Here is a 25,531-nt window from a genome sequence, read left to right as displayed (position 1 = left end):
GGTAGTGGGCAGAGAATCACTAGGTAGTGGGCAGAGAATCACTAGGTAGTGGGCAGAGCATCACTAGGTAGTGACAAATTAGTCAGGTCAGTTTACTTGATTGAATCCCCTTTGGGCAAATGTGTTTGACCTTATTGGCACTACTTTAAATCACTGTCGGTCACTACATATATAAATACACCAACCACATACTCTGGTGGTTTTCAGTAAGAACTAGGAACAAAGGGTTGTCCAACAGACAAGTTTAGTCAGTAGCCTGCCTCCTGCTTCCAAATGTTTTTATGAATACTGAGTACTTTTAAAATGGATTGTATTTTAGGGAAGAAGAAGTGGAAGAAAACTTGCTGCGTTCCCTCCTTCGTCATCTTCATCTTCATCCTGGGCTGCCTGATCACTGGCATGGCACTCCTCGCCGTCTTCAAGGTGGACGGGGCCAACCAGACGGTGAATGCCGTGCTGATCGCCATGGCCTGCGCAGTGGGCCTGGCACTGGTGCTTAACTGCCGGACCTGGTGGCAGGTGGCCGACTCGGTGCTCAACTCTCAGAGGAAGAGGCTGCACAGCGCTGCCAACAAGATGCACAAGCTCAAGAGCGAGGGCTTCATGAAGGTAGCGATGGAAGGCCAGTCGTATATATGCGCGCAAGCACTTGGAAACACATGCACAAAGCATACATACACACACACACACACACACACACACACACACACACACACACCTGTTTGATTCTCCCTCTCACCATATCACTGGCTTGTAAGGCTAGTATGACCTTTCTCACCCATCCTCCTCCTCTCTCTGTCTCCATCTCTACTTCTCTCTCTCTTCCTCCCCTCTCCTCTCTCTCTCTCCCTCTTCCTCCCCTCCTTCTCACCCATCCTCCTCCTCTCTCTCTCTCTCTCTCTCTTTCTCTTCTCTCTCTCCCTCCTCTCCTTCTCTCTCTCTCTTTCTCCTCTCTTCCTCTCCTTTTCTCTCACCCATCTTCCTCTCTCTCTCTCTCTTCCTCCTCTCTCTCTCCCTCCTCTCCTTCTCTCTCTCTCTTTCTCCTCTCTCTTCCTCCTCTCCTTTTCTCTCACCCATCTTCCTCTCTCTCTCTCTCTCTCTCTTTCTATCTCCTCCCTCAGGTGTTGAAGAATGAGGTGGAGCTGATGGCGAGGATGGCTAAGACCATCGATGGCTTCACTCAGAACCAGACGCGTCTGGCTGTCATCATAGACGGCCTGGACTCCTGTGAACAGGACAAAGTACTGCAGATGCTGGATACGGTAAGACCGTCTCACCCTTTGTGTTGCCTTGGTCTGCAAATTGAGTTATTTCCGAAGACAATCTTTCCCAAGAGAGCAAAGATTACCTAGTTATACTGTACATAGTTATACATCAGTCACAAAGTTTCCAGAAGCTGTCATGGTTTTTCTTATTATTTACAGTAATAGAATTGTCTTTAATGTAATATTCAAGGGGCATGGTCATCTGAACCAGCTGTTTCTTGTTTACTAATGAAATCTTTGGTCTGAGGAAATAATGGATCTTTTATGCATGATGTCTTTGTAATAATAAGCAACATCCCTTATACGTTTAGAGCGATTTATCTAGACATTTGATAGTAGTCACAAAATCTAATATTGCAATGTCTTTTGCACATTGGTATAATGGAGTTATTAGGTAACTGTGAGCTATGGCAGAAAGAGTTTTAGAATAGATTAGAACAAACAAATATACTGTATCCACCGCACGCACACACACACACACACACACACACCTTTTTTCCTCACACACCTCACCAGAACATACTAAGTGGGGTTCACTCTGGCTTTAGATCGCACTTATGGCAGTGGCAAATGACATCATAAATGCGCTTGATAAAAAGCCACATTGTGCTGCTCTGTTTGTTGATTTATCAACGGCATTTGATTCAGTTGACCATGAAGTGTTGCTAGCTAAACTCAGTAACATTGGTCTTGGTGAAGGGGCAGTAAATTGGTTTAGGAACTATCTTTCTGACAGAACACAATGTGTATATGCTGACAATAGCTTTCTTCAGATTAATAGAGGTGTGTCCCAGGGTTCCATTTTAGCTCCTGTGTTGTTCTCAATTTGTATTAATAATTTGGGAAAGGGGATGCAACCAGCAAAGTTCCATCTATATGCAGATGATACAGTCATATATTCATGTGCTCCTTCTGTGGTTCAGGCTGTTGAAGAGCTCCAGACTGCTTTTCAGTTACCACAGGCCTCCCTTTATGGTCTCAAACTAGTCTTGAATGTACAAAAAAAACAGAATTCATGACCTTTACCAGAGCTAGAACTCTGCCAGAGAAGGTTAGCATTGTCACATCTGGTGGCTTATCCATTGACAAAGTGTCATCCTACAAATACCAAGATATATGGTTGGATGGCAAGTTGTCCTTTAAAGTTCATATGGATAACCTTGTGAGGAAGCTTAAATTGAAATTGGGTTTTCATTTTCGTAATAAGTCTTGATTCCCGCTTACGGCTAGAAATAAGCTTTCATGCCACTTTTCTCTCTAATTGATTATGGTGACTTGTTGTATATGCATGCAACCTCCTCCGTCTTACAGAGACTGGACTCTGTTTATCATGAATCCTTGCGCTTTATTACAAATGCCAAGTCACTCACCCAACATTGCACCTTGTACCAAATGGTGGGTTGGAACTCACTTTATATGCGCAGAAAAACACACACAAATGTAGCTATCTACAAAGCCCTTTTGAGTAAACTCCCCCTTTACCTCTATAGTCTGGTCTCCTTCACCACCACCAGTTACCATACCCGGTCTGCTAGGCGGTTGCTACTTATAGTCCCAGGACATTTACAGCATTAGCCAAGACTGCCTTCTCATCTTGTGTACCAATGGCATGTAATAGTCTACAATCCATACTTCATCTAGATATGTTAGTGCCACTGAATGAATTTAACATTTTGATGGGAAATTCTGTTACAGAGGAGTGGAAATGCTTTTTTTTTAGGCTTGATCATGTTGTTTGATGTGTATTGTTGAATCTTTTAATACTGTAATATAGTAATAATGGCGCCGGGGGAGATGGCTGCTGTTTTATGGGCTCCTAACCAATCGTGCTACTGTGTGTGTTTTTTCGTGTTATTTGTAACTTATTTTGTACGTGGTGTTTCTGCCACTGTCTCGAGTGACCGAAAATAGCGTCTGGATATCAGAACAGCGATTACTCCCCTCGTACTGGACGAAGATTTTTTCTTTAATGAGTTGGACGCGAAGGATTTACTTCAGACACCGGACAAGGCCCAAATCCCTGTCATTCGCATGAAGAAGAGACAGAGATATAGGGGCCGTAGGTTGGGGTGCTATGTAAGAATCCAACGGCGAGTGGGTAACCCACTTCTACCATCTGTCCTATTAGCCAACGTGCAATCATTGGATAATAAACTAGATGAGCTCCTATCAAGACCTTCCTACCAACATGACATTAAAAACTGTAATATCTTATGTTTCACCGTGACGTGGCTGGACGTGGGTTTTCCGTGAATCGGCAAGAGAGAACAGCTGCCTCCGGTAAGACAAGGGGTATTGGTATTTTATTAGGATCCCCATTAGCTGTTGCAAAAGCAGCAGCTACACTTCATACCCCAACCAGAAGCATAACCTAACCAAAAGCCATGGATTACAGGCAACATCCGCACTAAGCTAAAGGGTAGAGCTGCCGCTTTCAAGGAGCGGACTCTAACCCGGACGCTTATAAGAAATCCTGCTATTCCCTCCGACAAATCATCAAACAGGCAAAGTGTCAATACAGGACTAAGATTGAATCCCCTACTACACTGGCTCCGACTATTTCTGACTACAAAGGGAAGCACAGCCATGAGCTGCCCAGTGACACGAGCATACCAGACGAGCTAAATTACTTCTATGCGCGCTTTGAGTCAAGCAACGCTGAAGCATGCATGAGAGCCCCAGCTGTTCTGGATGACTGTGATCACGCTGTCCATAGCCAATGTGAGTAAGAGCTTTAAACAGGTCAACATTCACAAGGCCGCAGGGCCAGAAAGATTACCAGGACGTGTACTCTGAGCATGCGCTGACCAACTAGCAAGTGTCTTCACTGACATTTTCAATCTGTCCCTGACCGAGTCTGTAATACCAACATGTTTCAAGCAGACCACCATAGTCCCTGTGCCTAAGAACACAAAGGTAACCTGCCTAAATGACTACTGACCTTAGCACTCACGTCTGTAGTCATGAAGTGCTTTGAAAGGCTGGTCATGGTTCACATCCACACCATTATCCCAGAAACCCTAGACCCACTCCAGTTTATATACCGCCCCAACAGATCCACAGATGATGCAATCTCAATTGCACTCCACACTGCCCTTTCCCATCTGGACAAAAGGAACACCTACGTGAGAATATTATTCATTGATTACAGCTCAGCGTTCAACACCATAGTGCCCTCAAAGCTCATCACTAAGCTAAGGACCCTGAGACTAAACACCTCCCTCTGGATCCTGGACTTCCTGACGGGCCGCCCCCAGATGGTAAGGGTAGGTAACAACACATCTGCCACACTGATCCTAAACACAGGGGCCCCTCAGGGGTGTGTGCTCAGTCCCCTCCTGTACTCCCTGTTCACCCACGACTGCGTGGCCAAGCACGACTCCAACACCATCATTATGTTTGCCGACGACACAACAGTGCTAGGCCTGATCCCCGGCAATGATGAGACAGCCTTTAGGGAGGAGGTCAGAGACCTGGCAGTGTGGTGCCAGGATAACAACCTCTCACTCAATGTGATCAAGACTAAGAAGATGATTGTGGACTACAGGAAAAGGAGCACCGAGCACGTCCCCATTCTCATCGATGGGGCTGTAGTGGAGCAGGTTGAGAGCTTCAAATTCCTTGGTGTCCACATCACCAAGGAACTATCATGGTCCAAACACACCAAGACAGTTGTGAAGAGGGCACGACAACGCCTATTCCCTGTCTGGAGACTGAAAAGATTTGGCATGGGTCCTCAGATCCTCAAAGTTCTACAGCTGCACCATCAAGAGCATGGTATGGCAACTGCTCAGCCTCCGGCCTTAAGGCACTACATGTTTAGTCACTTTACCTGTACCTACATGTACATATTACCTAAATTTCCTCGACTAACCTGTGCCCCCTCACATTGACGCTGTACCAGTACCCCCTGTATATAGCCTTGTTACTGTTATTTTATTGTTGCTCTTTAATTATTTGTTATTTTTCTATTTTAATTTGTTGTTTACGTTCGTTAATAATAGTTTCTTAATACTTATTTTTTCTTAACCGTGTTGTTGGTTTAGGGCTTGTGAGTAAAGATTTCACCTGTTGTATTCGGCGCATGTGACAAATAACATTTGATTTGTCTTGATAGTTGCTGCTGCCTTGGCTTGGTCTTCCTTGAAAAAGAGACTCTGGGTCTCAATAGGCTTCTCCTGGTTAAATAAAGGCTAAATAAAATAGAAAACATGTGTATCCTGTTCCTCTCCACCAGGTGAGAGTGCTCTTCTCCAAAGGCCCCTTCATCTCCATCTTCGCCAGCGACCCCCACATCATCATCAAGGCCATCAACCAGAACCTGAACAGCGTGCTCAGGGACTCCAACATCAACGGTCATGACTACATGAGAAACATCGTCCACCTGCCGGTCTTCCTCAACAGCCGGGGGTTGAGCAGCGCCAGAAGGATGTGTGTGGCAGCGCCCGCTAACGGAGACACCGGAAACTCAGACGGTAATCCAAACCATTCAGACGGTAAAGACAGACACACACACACACGCCCTGTATGAAAGGAGCTGTAAAAATCTCAGACCACACACACACGGGCATGTACACACATGAACACACACATTCAGGCATACACACAAATTAACACACTCACATCCACCTTCGCATTCAGATATGTACACCGGCACACACTTAACTGTATGTGTCAAATCATTGGCTAATATTAGGTCTGGTTTCTCATCTCCTGTCTTTGTTGATATCTGTGTTCAGGCTGGCATGAGGAGCTGGATAGGAAGCTATCCCAGCACAGCATCGGGGAGATGACCAAGTTTGGCAGCAAGACAACCCTGAACCGCAGGGTAAGAGAGAGAAGAGAGAGTGTGTGGGTGGATGGCCTGGTGCTTGACCCCAACCTGTTGGGTTCCCAAAGAGTACAGGCATATGGATCAACACTGCCCATCACCAATAGTATGGTCAAACGACTTCAGTGGTGTCATCATTAAATCAATGTAATAACCACACGTCTACACATTAACAGGTTGTCACTTGAAGGTGTTTTCATCTTATTCCTGCTTTTGTTTTCTGTTCAAAAGTACTGCACTATAAAGGAAATAGGGCCCCATTTGGCACGCAGACAGTAAAAAGCCAATAGCTGTAAATACGCAATAGGAAATAACTACAACTTCTGTGTATTAGGATCTCTTGACTCAATTGTGTTTTTAGAACCCAGTGTGACTGTCCAGCTACTGCACTTATTGTGACTTTAATCCAATGAGGCTTAATCCAATCTGCTGTGTTTCTCCCCCACCAAGCCACATGATGTGCAGTTTAGTGTGACTTTAATGTGAGTTGAAGCAGCCTGATTGCTGCGTTCACCATTATATTCCATATCACTCATCAGTCTGCCATCTCACACATTGAGACTGTTTGACCCTATGCTATGTCTGCACATCTATTGGAGAAAGGTCATAGTGATACGTGCGGTAAAACAGAATGGTGAACACCGATCAGGCTGCTTCCACCAGACTAATGCAACCACTCCAGCTGTAACCTACCCTAACCTTAAGGGGATGATCTGCAGTTGCTACATCCATGGACTTATATATGTACCCATTGATTGTTGAAGAATATAACTAATAAATGCCTCATGAGTTTAGTTCAACTGTTATACACTCCATGAGAACCCAATGTTTGCAAACAACGTAAATGTAAACAAACACTGTATAGCCTCAAATCAGGGCTAAAACTATACTTTTGATATCATGGATGGTCTGTCCTTGTATCCATAGCTCTGTCTGAATTTGAGAGTGGTTACATTTTTCCAGCCCCATCCCTCAGCTTTTTTACCAAAACAGTAGCCGGGTCACGCTTTGTTAAAAACTGCAGATTACTCCTTTAACCTTAAACCCCCTCTTATTGAGACCCCAGGTGTTGTGTACTCAAGTAGCTATGCCAAATCTCAGGCTCAATTTGTCAACTTTTTCCATTATATTCTCATTTTCTCTACTTTGAAACATAAGTACACTACGTGACCAAAAGTATGTGGACACCTGATCGTCGAACATCTTATTCCAAAATCATGGGCATTAATATGGAGTTGGTCCCCCCTTTGCTGCTATAACAGCCTCCACTCTTCTGGGAAGGCTTTCCACATTTCTGCAGGGGCTTCCATTCAGCCACAAGAGCATTAGTGAGGTTACTGAGTTACAGTTCATATAAGTAAATAAATTAGGCCCTAATCTATGGATTTCACATGACTGGGGATATAGATATGCATCTGTTGGTCACAGGTACCTTAAAATAAAAAGGTAGGAGTGTGGATCAGAAAACCAGTCAGTATCTGGTGCGACCACCATTTGCATCATGCAACGCGACACATCTTCGCATAGAGTTGATCAGGCTGTTGATTGTGGCCTTTGGAATGTTGTCCCACTCCTCTTCAATGGCTGTTGCTGGATATCAAATCAAATGTTATTTGTCACATGCTCTGAATACAACAGGTGTAGTAGACCTTACCGTGAAATGCTTACCGACAAGCCCTTAACCACAATGCAGTTTTTACTAAATCAAATAAATGATAAAATAAAAAGTAACACACCATAACAATAACAAGGCTATATACAGGGGGTACCGGTACAGAGTCAATGTGCGGGGGTACAGGTTAGTCCAGGTCATTTGTACATGTAGGTTGGGGTAAAGTAACACACCATAACAATAACGAGGCTATATACAGGGGGTACCGGTACAGAGTCAATGTGCGGGGGTACAGGTTAGTCCAGGTCATTTGTACATGTAGGTTGGGGTAAAGTAACACACCATAACAATAACGAGGCTATATACAGGGGGTACCGGTACAGAGTCAATGTGCGGGGGTACAGGTTAGTCCAGGTCATTTGTACATGTAGGTTGGGGTAAAGTAACACACCATAACAATAACGAGGCTATATACAGGGGGTACCGGTACAGAGTCAATGTGCGGGGGTACAGGTTAGTCCAGGTCATTTGTACATGTAGGTTGGGGTAAAGTAACACACCATAACAATAACAAGGCTATATACAGGGGGTACCGGTACAGAGTCAATGTGCGGGGGTACAGGTTAGTCCAGGTCATTTGTACATGTAGGTTGGGGTAAAGTAACACACCATAACAATAACAAGGCTATATACAGGGGGTACCGGTACAGAGTCAATGTGTGGGGGTACAGGTTAGTCCAGGTCATTTGTACATGTAGGTTGGGGTAAAGTAACACACCATAACAATAACAAGGCTATATACAGGGGGTACCGGTACAGAGTCAATGTGTGGGGGTACAGGTTAGTCCAGGTCATTTGTACATGTAGGTTGGGGTAAAGTAACACACCATAACAATAACGAGGCTATATACAGGGGGTACCGGTACAGAGTCAATGTGCGGGGGTACAGGTTAGTCCAGGTCATTTGTACATGTAGGTTGGGGTAAAGTAACACACCATAACAATAACGAGGCTATATACAGGGGGTACCGGTACAGAGTCAATGTGCGGGGGTACAGGTTAGTCCAGGTCATTTGTACATGTAGGTTGGGGTAAAGTAACAACTATGCATAAATAACAAACAGCGAGTAGCAGCAGTGTAAAAACGGGGGGGGGGGGGGAGAGGGTGTCATGGCAAAACGTCTGGGTGGCCATTTGATTGATCAGTCTTATGGCTTGGGGGTAGAAGCAGTTAAGGAGCCTTTTGGACCTAGACTTGGTGCTCCGGTACTGCTTGCCGTGCGATAGCAGAGAGAACAGTCTATGACTTGGGTGGCTGGAGTCTTTGACTTCCTCTGACACCTTCCTCTGACACCGATATTGGCGGGAACTGGAACATGCTGTCGTACACGGCGATCCAGAGCATCCCAAACATGCTCAATGGGTGACATGTCTGGTGAATATGCAGGCCTTGAAAGAACTGAGACATTTTCAGCTTCTGGGAATTGTGTACAAATTCTTGCGACATTGGGTCGTGCATTATTGTGCTGAAATAGGAGGTGATGGCGGCGGATGAATGGCACGACATTGGGCCTCCAGGATCTCGTCAAGGAATCTCTGTGCATTCAAATTGCCATCGATAAAATGCAATTGTATTCATTGTCAGCTTATACCCATAACATAACCCCACCACCACCATGGGGCACTCTGTTCACAACGTTGACATCAGCAAACCGCTTGCCCACACAACGCAATACACGCTGTCTGCCATCTGCTCGGTACAGTTGAAACCGGGATTCATCTGTCAAGAGCACACTTCTGCAGCGTGACAGTGGCCATCACAGGTGAGCATTCACCCACTGAAGTCTGTTACGACGCCGAACTGCAGTTAGGCTGGTCTCAGACGATCCCGCAGAAGAAGAAGCCGACTGTGGAGGTCCTGGGCAGGAGTGGTCTGCGGTTGTGAGGCCAGTTGGACATATTGCCAAATTCTCTAAAATGCTGTTGGAGGTGGCTTATGGTAGAGAAATGAACATAAAATTCTCTGGCAACAGCTCTGGTGAACATGTTGTGTGTTTTATTTTTGTGTGTGTGTGTAACGGGCTATGTCCAGGCACTCCGTCTTGCGTCATGCGAAGAACAATCCTTACCACAACCCCTCGTGCCTTATTGCTTATATATATATATTTATATATATATATTCTTTAGGTGACTTTTTGCAAACTTTAAACGGGCTGTCATGTGCCTTTTACTGGGTAATGGCTTCCGTCTGGCCACTCTACTACCATAAAGCCCTGATTGGTGGAGTGCTGCAGAGATGGTTGTCCTTCTGGAAGGTTCTCCCATCTCCACAGATGAACTCTAGAGCTCTGTCAGAGTGACCATCGGGTTCTTTGTCACCTCCCTGACCAAGGCCCTTTTCCCCCGATTTCTCTGTTTGGCCGGGTGGCCAGCTCTAGGAAGAGTCTTGGTAGTTCCAAACTTCTTCCATTTAAGAATGATGGAGGCCACTGTGTTCTTGGACATTCAATGCTGCAGAATATTTTTGGTACCCTTCCCCAGATCTGTGCCTCGACACAATCCTGTGTCAGGGGCTCTACGGACAATTCCTTCAACCTCATGGCTTGGTTTTTACTCTGACATGCACTGTCAACTGTAGGACCTTTTAATATAGACAGGTGTGTGCCTTTCCAAATCAATTGAATTTACCACAGGTGGACTTAAATCAAGTTGTAGAAACATCTCAAGGATGATCAATGGAAACAGGATGCATCTGAGCTCCATTTCGAGTCTCATAGCAGAGGGTCTGAATACCTATATACATAAGGTATTTTTAAAATATATTTTATTCATACATTTGCAAACATTTCTAAAAACCTGTTTTTGCTTTGTCATTATGGGTTATTGTGTAAAGATAATTACAACTTTTTTCACAATCAATTTTAGAATAAGGCTGTGATGTAACAAAATGTGGGAAAAATGAAGGGATCTGAATACACTGGGATCTGAATGCACTGGGATCTGAATGCACTGGGATCTGAATGCACTGTGTATATAATGCCCAACCATATATCTATTATTAGAATATATGTTACTGTTATATATATTTTTGTAAATAGCGCACTTTTTTGTGCACTTCCGGTAATACCCTACACCCCGGTATGGTATTCTGGATACCACCCAACCATATGTCTCTGCATAGGACACGTACCGGCGACGTCAGATGCAGAGGACGGTGACACGGCAGATGTCCTTTGACCTGAGCAAGCTGCTGGTGACAGAAGACTGGTTCAGTGACATCAGCCCCCAGACCATGAGGAGGCTGCTCAACATCGTCTCTGTCACAGGTGGGTCACGCACACACACCCACGTTGACTCACGCGTCCACACACGCATATGGACACACCTACACACACATGCACACCCACATGTACGCATGCACAGACAATACACACTAGAGGTCTTCACAGATATACCCAAACCTGAGATCTGAACCTGTCGGATCCACATTTCTGGTGTGGACCCTTGGATCCCGGGTCGGATCACGCTCGGTGGCCATGGACCTTGGATCTGCTGAAAATATGTGAAATATCAACAAGATCCAAAATTATATTTGAAGAAGAAAATATTCTGATGAAAATATATCCTCTATAAATCACATTTGCTACGCGTGGCATTTGGTACAGTCAATAGCATTAATCTCTCTCTGCCTCTCTCTGTCTGGCTTGAGCTCTGCTATAGTGAACTTGCAACGTTGTTTCAACTGGGCCCTCACTGTTTCCCAGACACAGCTGTATTTGTGTTCAGAGAAGTGTTCAGATAGCCCATTTTATGACGTTTCCACTGGAGATATGGGATCAGCAATATGTTGCTATTTCCCACCAAGGCGCAGAGGTTACTGAAGCCCATCGAGAAGGCTGATGTTGGAAAGATGTTTCAAATACAGTGAGGAACTATGGTCATTCACAATGGATGTACAACACTGTTGGCTTTCTGTGTGTGGTGACAAAATACATACATAAGTGGTGTTCAAGAAATGGCCTACTATCAGACTTTTATAGGCCTACATTTGTACACATTTGTACTTCTATGCATGCTGAAGAAAAATACATTTAAAAAATAACCATGAAGAAAAAGGGCAAAAAATTCACACAATGAAACAATGAATGAGCACAAAGAGCATTCTGGAGAGAGACGCCCATCGTGCCTTTTAGCCACACACCCTTCTGGTACCGACATTTTAAATTGGGGATGTCATTTCTGAACATCCTAAACTAACGCACACACTTTGTTTACCACAAGCTTACTCACCGAGTTTACTACATGAACCACAATGAACCATACAGATTATGGATGCATTTTATTGAGGAAAGCATGTTAGTTTTGTCCAGTCTGACTTACACAATGCTGGTCTGTCTATAGGTCGTCTGCTGAGGGCAAATCAGATTATGTTTAACTGGGACCGCCTGGCATCGTGGATCAACCTTACTGAGACGTGGCCCTACAGGACCTCCTGGCTCATCCTGTTCCTGGAGGAGACTGAAGGCATCCCGGACCAGGCCGCCCTCAAGACTATCTACGAGAGGTAATGTAGAGACCCCGTAAAACTACATCCAAGACCATCTAGCAGAGGTAATATACTGTAGTCCCCCTCTACCCCTATAAAACTGGGCCCCCCTTAAGACCATCTAGCAGAGGTATGCATACTGTAGATCCCCAACCCCCTTTCCCAACCTTAAAATGTCTTTTTGAAACACCTGTCCTAATTATAGAACTTAGGAACTGTTTAGTTACGTGAGAGAGGGTTTTATTTAATTTTGAAAGATCTGTCTGAAAATGTGAGGCCAAAGAAGAACTACATTTTCACAAAGAGACACAGTGGAAAAGTTATTATCGAAGAAAGAATAAATTTACTCCCACTGATCCATTCAGAGTTACATCCCAAATGGCACCCTATTCCCTATATAGTGCACTATGGCAGGTAGCCTGGTGGGTAGGAGCATTGGGCCAGTAACTGAAAGGTTGCTGGATCGAATCCCTGAGTTGACCAAGGTAAAAATCTGTTGTTCTGCCCTTGAGCAAGACTGTTTAACACACTGTTCCCCTGGGCACCGATGACATGGATGTCGATTAAGGCAGCCCCCCACACCTCTCTGATTCAGAGGGGTTGGGTTAAATGCAGAAGACACATTTCAGTTGATGCATTTAGTTGTACCACTGACTAGGTACCCCCCTTTCTTTTCATTTTGTACAAGAGTAGTGCACTATATAGGGAACAGGGTGCCATTTGGAACACACAAAATCTCTGACGTGATGAAACAGTCAGATTAGTCACTGGGCAATAAGGATTAGTTCAATTGGTTGAATCGTCATTATAATTGCATCCCATTGGTTGGATTAGTGTATTTTAATGTCAATTACTTCTCAGACAGAAGCTTAGTTGCTGCAAAATAAAGTTGGGTGGTTTTTCGTGTGTAAATAGTGTGTTGCTGAAAAGAAATAATGACTTATGTTCTATTTATGTTTTCGCCCCTGAATGATTCAAATGTCCTTCATTGTCACTCCAAATACAATAATATGTCATTCAAAAGACTAATCCATGAAGCTCACAGAATGTCAAACTAAAGAAGCAACCTTCCAGTGTAGAAGAGCTATAGCTCTTTCCTCGCCTGTCTTCATTAGGCTTCAGTCTTACCTCTGCTGTTTTAGGATCTCCAAGAACATTCCCACCACTAAAGACGTGGAGCCCCTGTTGGAGATTGACGGGGATGTGCGTAGCTTCGAGGTGTTCCTCTCCTCTCGGACACCCGTCCTCAGTGCACGCGACATCAAAACCTTCCTACCCTGCACCGTCAACCTCGACCCCAAACTACGAGAGATCATCGCAGGTGATTATCACCAAATAATCAGGGTTCCACACAAATAATTCCAATCGTTTTGGAAATATTATGCAGGCATCCATTCTCTTTCCAACTTTAATAACAACTTGCAGATTTTGGAATGTATCATGAATTTGTCAGATGAGATGATTTCAATTGTTTTGATTTCAACTCTTTCGATTTCAACTCTTTCGATTTCAACAAAAAAATTTATTTCAACAATTTATTTCAACTCTTTCAATTTCTCTGTCTGCATTCCTCTCCTCCCAGACGTGCATGCTGCAGGTGAGGGCGAGCCTAGCTAGCTGTGTCTGTGTCAAGTAATTAGGGTTCCACACAAGTCAGGCCAGAACCTTTTGTCGATATGATGTAGGCAATCTGAATACAACTGTTGTCTTTTGGATGTCATTACAGTTACAGTAAGTCATATGGTTTCATGTCTATGTGCAGATCCAACTTTTTTCCCGGACTTTACATTATGAATTACATTATAACATTTAATTACACATTTCTCTTTACCTGTCTCTCTTCTTTCCCCCCAGACGTGCGTGCTGCCAGGGAACAGATGACCATCAGAGCGGTGACCTATCCCAACCTGCCCCTGCAGGAAGCTGCTCCCCGCCCCACCTCCGTCTACAGCCAGCAGTCAGGCATGTCCGCCTGCTCCCCCTCCACCTCCTTCAACGGGCACTTCAACCCCCCAGGGCTGGTGTCCCCACCGCCCCACAGCAGCAACTACAGTGGTATGGCTGGCCCCCAGCACCCCTTCTATAACAGGGTGAGTGTATGAGAAAGAACACCCTCATGTCGCCAAGGACATTGCTATTCTATATAGGACTGAGAAGGGCCTGATTCCAAACGGAATGACCAAAGTTTCACTTGTAGAACATCAGGCTCGTGTCAGTTAACTCATTCAGTCTTATGCTGCCTGGTAGGCGATCACTGACGGCCTCTGTAATAAAGCAAAGGGCTTTGAACCTCAACACATTCCTTTGCCTACATTTCTCACCTTGTTATCGTCCCCATTCTCATTTTGTGGGACACTTCTGGTTTATAATTTGCAGAGCTGTCTTGTTATTTATAGTTCCCATTTAAGTTGAAGTCTCTGTGCTGTAACATGATGAGGTGTTTGTACTGTGTGACCCCTTGTTTGTACATGGATACATGCATACATACGTACACTAAGTACACATGTATGTATGTATGTATTTGACATGCTGTGGCTGTTTTAATTTGCTTCAGTCTGTATTTCATAATATCTCAGACACCTCAATTGTTACGCTGGTTTCATATTTAAGTGTTTTTTATTTATTTTTTATTTCACCCCATGTTAAATGTGTTTCCTTTCTTCCTGGTATTCCCCTCCCTCCAGCCATATTTTCCCCATCATGTTTACCAGCTGCCACGCCAGTATGTGGGCAGTTTCCCTGTTCATGCTCCTCCACCACGCCCATTCCCACTTAAAAGTGGCTTTCCCCGGGATCCGAGCAGTGGACTCGTAAGTATTAGAGGTAGTGAGTAGAGAGAGTTCATCTAGAATGGATGTATAACCATGTTATAGAGAGAGAAATGATTGTCCTTTCAAATTTCATTAGCTTATATATGCTTGTTTGAACCTTCTGATTTGGGTTGTTTGAACATCAGAACATTCCGATTCGGATTCTATCAGAGACGTTCATCTCACCAGATAACCCACCCCCTATTGCAGAAACATGCTTCCACTCTCCCCTTCTCTTTCTTTGTCAGACATCCCCCTCCCACACAGACACACACACAGACAGGGCTCTAAAGTGCATCTGAATTTGGTCTCATATCCGACATATGTATCTGTAGCAAATCGCCGGGACTGACTTTTACATTCATAAAAAATGTCGTGGGCCGTTGTAAAACTACTTGTGCGTTAACCACTTGTTTACACATTGTTCAGTCATATTTCCTCATTGGCTAGCTAGCTAACAACCTAGGAAAAAGGACAGCTTCTTCAGGAGATCAATGATCATAGCAATGAATGAATGACATATCTCTTGCATTTTGTCATCACAAATCTGACGTTTTTAATGTTTTCAATGTAATCCATCTCAATAGGAAAATCGAGCTTTAACACAATGTAGAAACCTATTATTCCACATATAATTCTGTCATTTCAATAACCGTTATTCCTATCAAAATTGTAGCTTTTATAATAACCTCTTTACAATGATACATGTTAGTTTCTAGGGCTCAACATGTGCTTCAAAAGCAGCTAGAATTCATATAGACCTGATTTTAAAAAGTTAGGAGCACCACATGAAATCTAGGCTGTATCTGCTCCTAGATTTCATGTGGTGCTCCTAACTTTTTAAATTTGGGAGCACCAGTGCTACCAATCAAAAATTATCATTTAGAACTCTGTACACAGACACAAACACACAGAGAAACTAGAAACACAGAAACATTGACCCTGCTATGACAGCATCCAACTGTCCTAAAAAACACTGAATGCCGCAGAGACATCAAAAACATTATTCTCATAGTCACAATGAAAGCATGCCCTCGCTCTCCTCTTTCTCTCCACTGGCTCTCTCACTCTCTCTCTCTCTCTCTCTCCACTCTCTTCCTCTCTTCCTCTCTCTCTATCTCTCTCTCCACTCTTGAAGATATGCATGTTTCCCTAATGTTTTTTTCTCCTCTAAGACGATAATGTTGGCATCTGTGTGTCTTCCTAATGTTCTCTCCTCACATCCCTCTCTGATGAACACCTGCTGTAGCCACTCCCTCCTCACCCTTCCATCTGTTTCTCTCCACCTCTCGTTTTCTCTCCTCCCTCCAAGCAGTTTAAGGTACCGTCTTTGAAAAAGAAGCAGGTACTGAATCCATTCAGATGTTTTCCCTAACTCCTCCTAACTAGACCTAGACCGACAAACTGACCCCCTTAGGAAGGGATCTGACATCTGTAATCCCAGCATGCACCTTGGAAACTCTAGCCCACTCTCTTGAATGGGAACTAGGAGTTACAGGCATGCTACACTGGAGTAATACCTTTTTGCAGAGCGCAAGAAGCTCCCATTCATGTCAATGAAACCTAGGTGGAAGTGGTACGGCTCAGCTCTGGTTTCAGAGGTGGTGTAGTATATGGCCAATATATCACGATAAGGGCTGTCCTTATGAACGACTCAACGCGGAGTGCCTGGATACACACCTTAGCTGTGGTATATTGGCCATATATCACAAACCCCCAAGGTGCCTTATTGCTATTATAAACTGGTTACCAATGTAATTAGAGCAGTAAAAATGTTTTGTCATACCTCTGATATACCACAGCTTTCAGCCAATCAGCATTCAGGGCTCGAACCACCAGTTTATAATGATTTTTTGTCACGTGCGGCTCACACCCGAGAACACTTGATAAAGTGGCGTGTATTCTGCTCACGCCATCAAGAAATTGCACATCCAGTATAGTAGCTGAAAAGCTGGTTTTGTGACACTAGTGTAGCTCCCTTGTTAGGGCACTAAGTGATGCTACAAGGCCACTGACTAGTGAAATCTTTGATCTGCTTCTGTCATACTATTTAAGACCTATTTACAATTACAGATGTTTTATAACTTTGTAAGATACATTGTAGATTTGTAACACTTGTACAAGTCTCTATAAGCATTTCAAACATTTGATTTTGTCTGGCCCTTCTAGCTGAACTCTCCTTACCTAAACCCTGTCTTCTGAAGACCGTCCTCCTACTCTGAGTCAGTGACGTTCAACATACAGCCTGTGGTTTCATAAAGACCTAAAACTAACCTGTTTGACAAGTGAATAGTAATAATAATCCTGCACCATGTATTGCTGTGTACATTCTATCCGTACTGTGATACTGGGTGTGTATCACTTACCGGTTAATTACTAGAACAGACATCCTCAGTCAAGTCAATGGTCTGAGGGGCTGTTCTAGTGATTCTATTTCTACACTCTTAGCAAGAAAGGTGCTATCTAGAACCTTAAAGGGTTCTTCGGCTATTCCCATAGGAGAACCCTTTGTAGAACCCTTTCTGGTACTAGGGGAGAACCCGTTTGGTTCCATGTAGAACCCGGTCCACAGAGGGGTTTTCCTATGGGGAGACAGCCGAAGAACCCTTTTGGAACCCTTTTTTCTAATAGTGTATGGTCTAACTCCTGAATTAGTGAGTAGCCTAGTAGTGATAGTAGATAGCAGGAAGTGATGTCACAGATTACATCCATTCATTTTTTACCCTACAGTATTCTCTCATCCACTCACTGACAACGTTTGGTTTGGACCTAACCTCTATTAACCCCATTGTCCTATTGTATTCACCCTCGGGATAGCTCCACTCATCAACAACCCATATTGTAGTTGTCTCATACCTACTGATGCTTTATGTTCCCTACGTTCTTCTCATGTTGCTCTCCCCTTTCACTGGGCCTTTCTGTGTTACCTTTGCAGATATCAGTGTTTCAGCATGGAATTCCCATTCTATTATATTTTGTATCACTGCATTTCTACTCAAATGGGCAGAGGTTACTATTGATGAGTACAGCACATGATACCTTTGAGAAATGTCATCTTGACCTCCATCAAATGTAGCCATACTGTATTAACCAATAAGCCATGTTTTACCTGTTGGTTGACTCCTCTATCTGGTCGTTGACGCGTGTTCTGGACCTGTGTTGTGTGTGTGTGTGTGTGTGTGTGTGTGTGTCAGGGTTCAGCCTCGGTGGTGTCGGGGACCCCGGCCATCCTCCTGAGCTCCATGAACACAGACACAGTGTGTGAACGTGTCAAACATATCGAGGGTATCGACCAGAGCATGCTGGCCCAGTACACTGCCACCATTAAGAAGGTGAGCAGAGAGAGAGATAGATCTCTACCATTAACCTCCTCTCTACTCCTCTCTACCATTAACCTCCTCTCTCTCTACCATCAACCTCCTCTCTCTCTCCCTCTCTCTACCATTAACCTCTTCTCTCTCTACCATTAACCTCCTCTCTACCATTAACCTCTCTCTCTACCATCAACCTCCTCTCTCTCTCTCCCTCTCTCTCCCTCTCCCTCTCTACCATTAGCCTCTTCTCTCTCTACCATTAACCTCCTCTCTCTCTCTACCATTAACCTCTTCTCTCTCTACCATTAATCTCTTCTCTCTCTACCATTAACCTCTTCTCTCTCTACCATTAACCTCCTCTCTCTCTACCATTAACCTCCTCTCTCTCTACCATTAACCTCCTCTCTCTCTACCATTAACCTCCTCTCTCTCTACCATCAACCTCCTCTCTCTCTCTCCCTCTCTCTCCCTCTCCCTATCTCTACCATTAACCTCCTCTCTCTCTACCATCAACCTCCCCTCTCTCTCTCCCTCTCCCTCTCTCTACCATTAACCTCCTCTCTCTCTCTACCATTAACCTCTTCTCTCTCTACCATTAACCTCTTCTCTCTCTACCATTAACCTCCTCTCTCTCTCTACCATTAACCTCCTCTCTCTCTACCATTAACCTCCTCTCTCTCTACCATCAACCTCCTCTCTCTCTCTCCCTCTCCCTCTCTCTACCATTAACCTCCTCTCTCTCTACCATCTCTCTCCCTCTCTCTCCCTCTCCCTCTCTCTACCATTAACCTCCTCTCTCTCTCTACCATTAACCTCTTCTCTCTCTACCATTAACCTCTTCTCTCTCTACCATTAACCTCCTCTCTCTCTCTCTACCATTAACCTCCTCTCTCTCTACCATTAACCTCCTCTCTCTCTACCATCAACCTCCTCTCTCTCTCTCCCTCTCCCTCTCTCTACCATTAACCTCTTCTCTCTCTACCATTAACCTCCTCTCTCTCTCTCTACCATTAACCTCCTCTCTCTCTACCATTAACCTCCTCTCTCTCTACCATCTCTCTCCCTCTCTCTCCCTCTCCCTCTCTCTACCATTAACCTCCTCTCTCTCTCTACCATTAACCTCTTCTCTCTCTACCATTAACCTCTTCTCTCTCTACCATTAACCTCCTCTCTCTCTCTCTACCATTAACCTCCTCTCTCTCTACCATTAACCTCCTCTCTCTCTACCATCAACCTCCTCTCTCTCTCTCCCTCTCCCTCTCTCTACCATTAACCTCTTCTCTCTCTACCATTAACCTCTTCTCTCTCTACCATTAACCTCCTCTCTCTCTACCATTAGCCTCCTCTCTCTCTACCATCAACCTCCTCTCTCTCTCTCCCTCTCTCTCCCTCTCCCTCTCTCTACCATTAACCTCTTCTCTCTCTACCATTAACCTCCTCTCTCTCTCTACCATTAACCTATTCTCTCTCTACCATTAACCTCCTCTCTTTCTACCATTAACCTCTTCTCTCTCTACCATTAACCTCCTCTCTTTCTACCATTAACCTCCTCTCTCCCTACCATTGACCTCCCCCCTCTCCCTACCATTGACCTCCCCCCTCTTTCTACCGTTAACCTCCCCTCTCTACCATTAACCTCCTCTCTCGCTACCATTAATCTCTCTCTCTCTCTCTCTCTCATATTAACCTCCTCTTCCTTGTCTCATTCTCTTCTTTGTCTCTCAGGCTAATGTGAATGGCAGAGTTCTGACCCAGTGCAACATTGATGAGCTGAAGAATGAAATGAAAATGAACTTTGGAGACTGGCAGCTCTTCAGAGGAACCGTGAGTTTAACCTTGCCTCTTGCCTGTTATTTTCTTTTGTAGTGGATTTACCAATAGCTTTAACACTGGACACTGCTGTTATCAAGCAGTAATTACTATTTAGCCCAGCCGTATTTAGAGATTGGTGCAATGTTCTACTTTCTCTTCCTCTTCTTCTTCTTCCTTTCCCTCCTACTCCTCTGCCTTCTCTCGCCGCCTCTTTCTCTAGGTGTTGGAGATGCGTCATGTGGAGAGCCAGGTGCTTCATGAGGAGGCTCCCAGTGAGGTGGACAGCAGTGTGGTGGGCCACGGGGAAACGAGGCGCCAGGTCGCCCCGCCCCACGCCGGCACCGCCAACCTCGACGCCAACTCACCCATGTACAGCTTCAACCTGAGCTTTGAGGAACTGAGCAATGTGGGACTGGACGAGCCTCCCAGGCACAGCAACAACACATGGATGGTGAGTGACTGGTGGTCTCTTCCATTGTAGAGAGGTCTATGTTGCGTCATTATATTACGTTGACAGAAAGACTGGAATTGTGTAGCTATGTACAGTACCAGTCAAAACTTTGGACACCTACTCATTCAAGGGTTTTTCTTTATTTATTTTATTCTCTCAACCAGCTTCATGAGGAATGCTTTTCAAACTGTCTTGAAGGAATTCCCACATATGCTGAGCACCTATTGGCTGCTTTTCCATCACTCTGCGGTCCAACTCATCCCAAACCATCCCAGGCCAGGTCATCTGATGCAGCACTCTATTCTTCTCCTTGGTCAAATAGCTCTTACACAGCCTGGAGGTGTGTTTTGGGTCAGTGTCCTGTTGAAAAACAAATGATAGTCGCACTAAGCGCAAACCAGATGGGATGGCGTATCGCTGCAGAATGCTGTGGTAGCCATGCTGGTTAAGTGTGTCTTGAATTCTAAATAAATCACAGACAGTGTCACCAGAAAACCACCCCACACCATCATACCTCCTCCATGCTTCACGGTGGGAACCACACATGCAGAGATCATCCATCCATGGCAGTTGGAACCAAAAATCTTACATTTGGACTCATTAGATCGAAGGACAGATTTCCACCTGTCTAATGTCCATTCCTCGTGTTTCTTGGCCCAAGAAAGTCTCCTCTTCTTATTGTTGTCCTTTAGTGGTGGTTTATTTTCAGAAATTTGACCGAAGGCCTGATTCATGCAGTCTCCTCTGAACAGTTGATGTTGAGATGTGTCTGTTACTTGAACTTATCCTCTGCAGCAAAGGTAACTGTCCTTTCTTGTGGTGGTCCTCATGAGAGCCAGTTTCATCATAGCGCTTGGTTTTTGCAACTGTACTTGAAGAAACTTTCAGAGTTCTTGAAATTTTCTGGATTGACTGACCTTCATGTCTTAAAGTAGTGATGGACTGCCGTTTCTCTTTGCGTATTTGAGCTGTTCTTGTCATAATATTGACTTGGTCTTTTACCAAATAGGGCTATCTTCTGTATACCACCCCTACCTTGTCACAACATAATTGATTGTCTCAAATGTGCAAATTAACTTTTAACAAGACATTCCTGTAAATGTAAATGCATTCCAGGTGACTACCTCATGAAGTTGGTTGAGAGAATGCCAAGAATGTGCAAAGCTGTCATCAAAGCAAAGGGTGGCTACTTTGAAGAGTCTCATCTAAAATATATTTTGTTTTGTTTAACACTTTTTTGGTGACTACATGATTCCATGTGTTATTTCATGGTTTTGATGTCTTCACTGTTATTCTACAATGTAGCAAATAGTCAAATAAAGATAAACCCTTGAATGAGTAGGTGTGTCCAAACTTTGCACTAGTACTGTATATGTACAGAACCATGAATTAAGCTGTTGGCCTGTATGTAAACCAAATGATAGCCTTCATATGTACTTAGACCACAGATCTAGGAGATGCAATGTTCCATGTCCCCCTCTCCAGGCCCCCACCCACCGCACCCCCAGCATGTCCAGCCTCAACTCCCAGGAGTCGTCCAACGACATCGTCAAGCTGACGGAAAAGCAGCAGTCGGAGTACCGCAACGCCTACCAGGAGTACATCGCCCAGATGGCCACGCTGGAGGTGGGCGGAGGAGGGGGAGAGAAGCCCGTCCAGCCCCACCCCAACCAGTTCATGACCTCTGCCAGCTCCGAGGACAAAACCAAGGACAAGGCTACCACCAAGAGAAGCACCTCCAAGCTTCCCGCCGTGGACGCCCCGGACTTCACCACCGCCGAAGCCCCCCTGGACCCCATCACAGAGGAGGACGAGAAGCAGGACCCCCATGGCTCCTCCAAGACCCTGCTTGGACGCAAGGCTCCCGGGTCCAGTGACCGGGGGAGCGGCCTGTTCCAGGGAGCAGCCGACCTCAAGGTGAAGACCGGCGGGCTGCCCTACCAGAAGCTCACCAGCGACGACGAGGATTCAGAGAACTCCGACGCTCCTCTCTTGGGGGACGCGAAAAAGCCAGGTGACCCCAAAGCATCCTCCCTGGCTCTGGCTAAGGGTAAAGAATACCTGTCTGACGCCATGCTGGATAAGAAGGATTCGTCTGACTCCGGCATGCGCTCCAACGAGAGCTCGCCCAACCACTCCCTGCAGGACGAGGAGGCTGACCTGTCCCAGCTGGAGCAGGCCAACCTGATCGAGCTGGACCAGGAGGACAGCCAGAGCCGGGCGGCCAGTAAGAGGGGTCTGCCCAGCAGCCTGAGTGGTCTCCAGGACCCAGCTGTGGCCCGCATGTCCATCTGCTCTGAGGACCAGTGCAGCCTGCTGGCCAGCAGCCCCGAAGAGAGCTGGCCCTCGTCTAAGAGCTACAACCTCAACCGCACGCCCAGCAACACCACCCTTAACAACAACACCAACGCCCAGCAGCAGGGGAACCAGCAGCGTTTCCAGGGACAGAGGGCTCCAATGGGGTCCACCGACACCACCTGTTCCACCCCTACATCCTCCTCCATCAGCGAGGTTATCATCTCCCCGGGTTCCGGCACCACCAGTACCACCACCAAGCCCGGCCCGCACAACGAGAACGTGCGCGTGGTGCACCTGAAGAGGGGGCTGAACCCCGGGGATCCTCCGGAGATCACCACCGTGTCCTCCGACACCGTCACTTTCGGAGAGGAGCGCGAGAGCATCCTGTGAGCCCCCCCGCCCATCTCATTCCCAGGAGAGCATTTAGTCAGTAGATGTTTGGTGTGGTAATCTGACAATGCATGCGTAGCAAGGTACCGTAGCTAGCTAAATGGGTAAATAAATGATGTTAGTGCACACCAAGCACTAAGTAGATAGCCTTGTTAAACCAGCCTGATCTGGCAACCTCACATTCTGTTACAGGAGAGCGCAGCGGTTAGTCTGGTTTCACCAGGCTACTAAGTAGAGGTAGCTCACTGAGATGTTGTACTCTGTATTTGTATCATCTAAAGTGAAGTGAAGTGACCTCTACTAACTGTCTTGATATTCTCTAGAGGTGAAGGTAGCTAGCTACGCACACTGTAAAAAAAAAAAGATCTTTAGATTAACCTAATTTACTTCACCTCTGGTAAAAACAACAACATTATTATGACAAATATATAATTCAATGCCAACTGTTATATTTCATTATATTTGACATTGTTACCTGTTTATCTCAACACTAAACCTACATTTCCCCTTTGGTTAAACTTAATATAACAAATCCCAAAAATATTTAATGACAATACAACCAATTTTTTTTATCTTGTTCCTAGTTTACTTTTTCATTTGGAATTACCTATCCACATTTATTCTGTGTTACAAGCAATTTAAATCAACAAGCTAAAAAATAAGATGTTTTAAAATAACCAACTGAAAGCCACGCCTCGGCAACTCTTCTGATAGGCTGCCGTCGCTACATTGCCCCTACCGCTATTCAATGTGCATGAGGTGTTGAAAGCAATTTAGAAGCTTTCATTCAAATAAAAAAATCACATTGATCTGACGAATTCGTTATTTGATTTCAGACAAATTGATAGAACAGGTTGAATTAACCAAAGTGTACATTTTGATTATTCCAATCAGTAAAAGCACTTAACAGCGCCGTCCCATTTTTTACAGTATAATTTATAACTTAACTACGTACAGTGACTAACTATCTGTTTATTGTTTTGCACTACAACAAGCATGGTAGCCTGGGTGTCAGTCTGTCTGTGCCATCTCGCCAACTCCTTGTCATGCCAATGGCTTGACAATGAGCAATGGAGCTGGCAAGAACACAAACAGATCTGGGACCAGGCTACAAGCATGCCTCAACAGTGTTAATATTAGCTGCTGCTGCCTATGTGTGTCAACAAGTGATGTAGAGCTTGTGGGTGGGTAAAAGAAGTTACCTGGTATAGATGAAGAATGAATGCATATGAACACGTGAGCCAAATGAACAAAATTGTGTGTGGGATCTGTTTTTGTCGCGTCTCAGCAAATGACATGGAGGAGAGTCAACTAAACTATTTGTCTCATTGCAAAAGCCACAGGGCTTTTAACTATTTTACCTTCCTATGGGACCTGGTCCAAAGTAGTGCGCTATCGGTGGAATAGGGTGCCATTTGGGACGCATCTCCTGCCAACACGAACAAAAATGTTGGATAAAAGGGAGGGACGTTGACACTAATATGTTACAATAACAACAATATAACAACGAGAAGTAATCTTCAGAAAAAGTTATTGATCGCTGCAAAATTCAGTTGCTGACTCTTCTCCATATGATACATGGGACTGTATGTATGCTGCTTTGTCATGAACAGTGGTTGTAATGTTATTTGGTTTATTACATGTTGTCAGGGCCTGTCTCCTCCCGTAACGTAGTAGAGGCCCCATTTGTGAATCCGATGCCATTAAATGTACATTTTAATTAAGCAGATATAAAATGTACACTTAATGTCGTCCGATTCACAAATCTGGCTACAGTAAAGATTGTTGTTGCATGCGTACCTAATGAACTGTACATTGCATGCGTAAATTAGTTTGCAAATATCAGTGCAAATGTCAAAGTGCTCTCCTATGTGTTGCATGCACTGTAATGTTGTATGTGTCTTAACCTGTCGGATGATAACCACGTGGGAGATGAAGGGAAAGAAGTGAATGGTGCCGTCAGACATTATCTGACTGAAAAATAAAACCTGGATGTTGACCTTCTACAGTCTAGCCTCTTGTATGTTCTCACAGAGAAATGATACGTATGAACCACTAAGTATTCTCATACTTTCATATAGCAGTTCCTTCTTAACGTCGACCAGCAGGAGGCGTGCTCCCCCATGCAAAAATAGTATGTGCCGTAATATGTAATATTATGTGCCATTTGTCAGACACTCTCATCCAAAGCGACTTAAGAGT

The 25,531-nt window shown here is 44.7% G+C and overlaps 1 protein-coding gene across 12 annotated transcripts in view; it reads left to right on the top strand.

The window, feature by feature from the left end:
* Window positions 1-25,333, top strand: part of LOC139415004 (kinase D-interacting substrate of 220 kDa B-like) — a 46,143-nt gene extending 20,810 nt beyond the window's left edge. For 2 of the 12 annotated variants that reach the window (XM_071162714.1, XM_071162715.1), the window contains exons 17-31: window positions 320-609; window positions 1,122-1,262; window positions 5,503-5,740; window positions 6,005-6,093; window positions 10,890-11,034; window positions 12,110-12,272; window positions 13,397-13,575; window positions 13,837-13,851; window positions 14,109-14,344; window positions 14,939-15,064; window positions 16,380-16,409; window positions 18,259-18,396; window positions 20,104-20,202; window positions 20,411-20,641; window positions 22,127-25,333. In XM_071162714.1, the coding sequence (XP_071018815.1) occupies window positions 320-609; window positions 1,122-1,262; window positions 5,503-5,740; window positions 6,005-6,093; window positions 10,890-11,034; window positions 12,110-12,272; window positions 13,397-13,575; window positions 13,837-13,851; window positions 14,109-14,344; window positions 14,939-15,064; window positions 16,380-16,409; window positions 18,259-18,396; window positions 20,104-20,202; window positions 20,411-20,641; window positions 22,127-23,329 (3,323 nt within the window). In that variant the 3' untranslated portion in view covers window positions 23,330-25,333. Of the gene's footprint in view, window positions 1-319; window positions 610-1,121; window positions 1,263-5,502; window positions 5,762-6,004; window positions 6,094-10,889; window positions 11,035-12,109; window positions 12,273-13,396; window positions 13,576-13,836; window positions 13,852-14,108; window positions 14,345-14,938; window positions 15,065-16,379; window positions 16,410-18,258; window positions 18,397-20,103; window positions 20,203-20,410; window positions 20,642-22,126 lie in introns of all 12 variants that reach the window. The other 10 variants (XM_071162711.1, XM_071162712.1, XM_071162723.1 and 7 more) reach the window with 8 other exon arrangements.
* The last annotated feature ends 198 nt before the right edge of the window (window positions 25,334-25,531 follow it).

This window comes from Oncorhynchus clarkii, chromosome 8 (genome assembly GCF_045791955.1).
Source record: "Oncorhynchus clarkii lewisi isolate Uvic-CL-2024 chromosome 8, UVic_Ocla_1.0, whole genome shotgun sequence".
In the NCBI taxonomy this organism is placed as follows: domain Eukaryota; kingdom Metazoa; phylum Chordata; class Actinopteri; order Salmoniformes; family Salmonidae; genus Oncorhynchus; species Oncorhynchus clarkii.
Note: the sequence above shows the minus strand (reverse complement) of the source record. Positions and strands in the feature narration are given on the sequence as shown.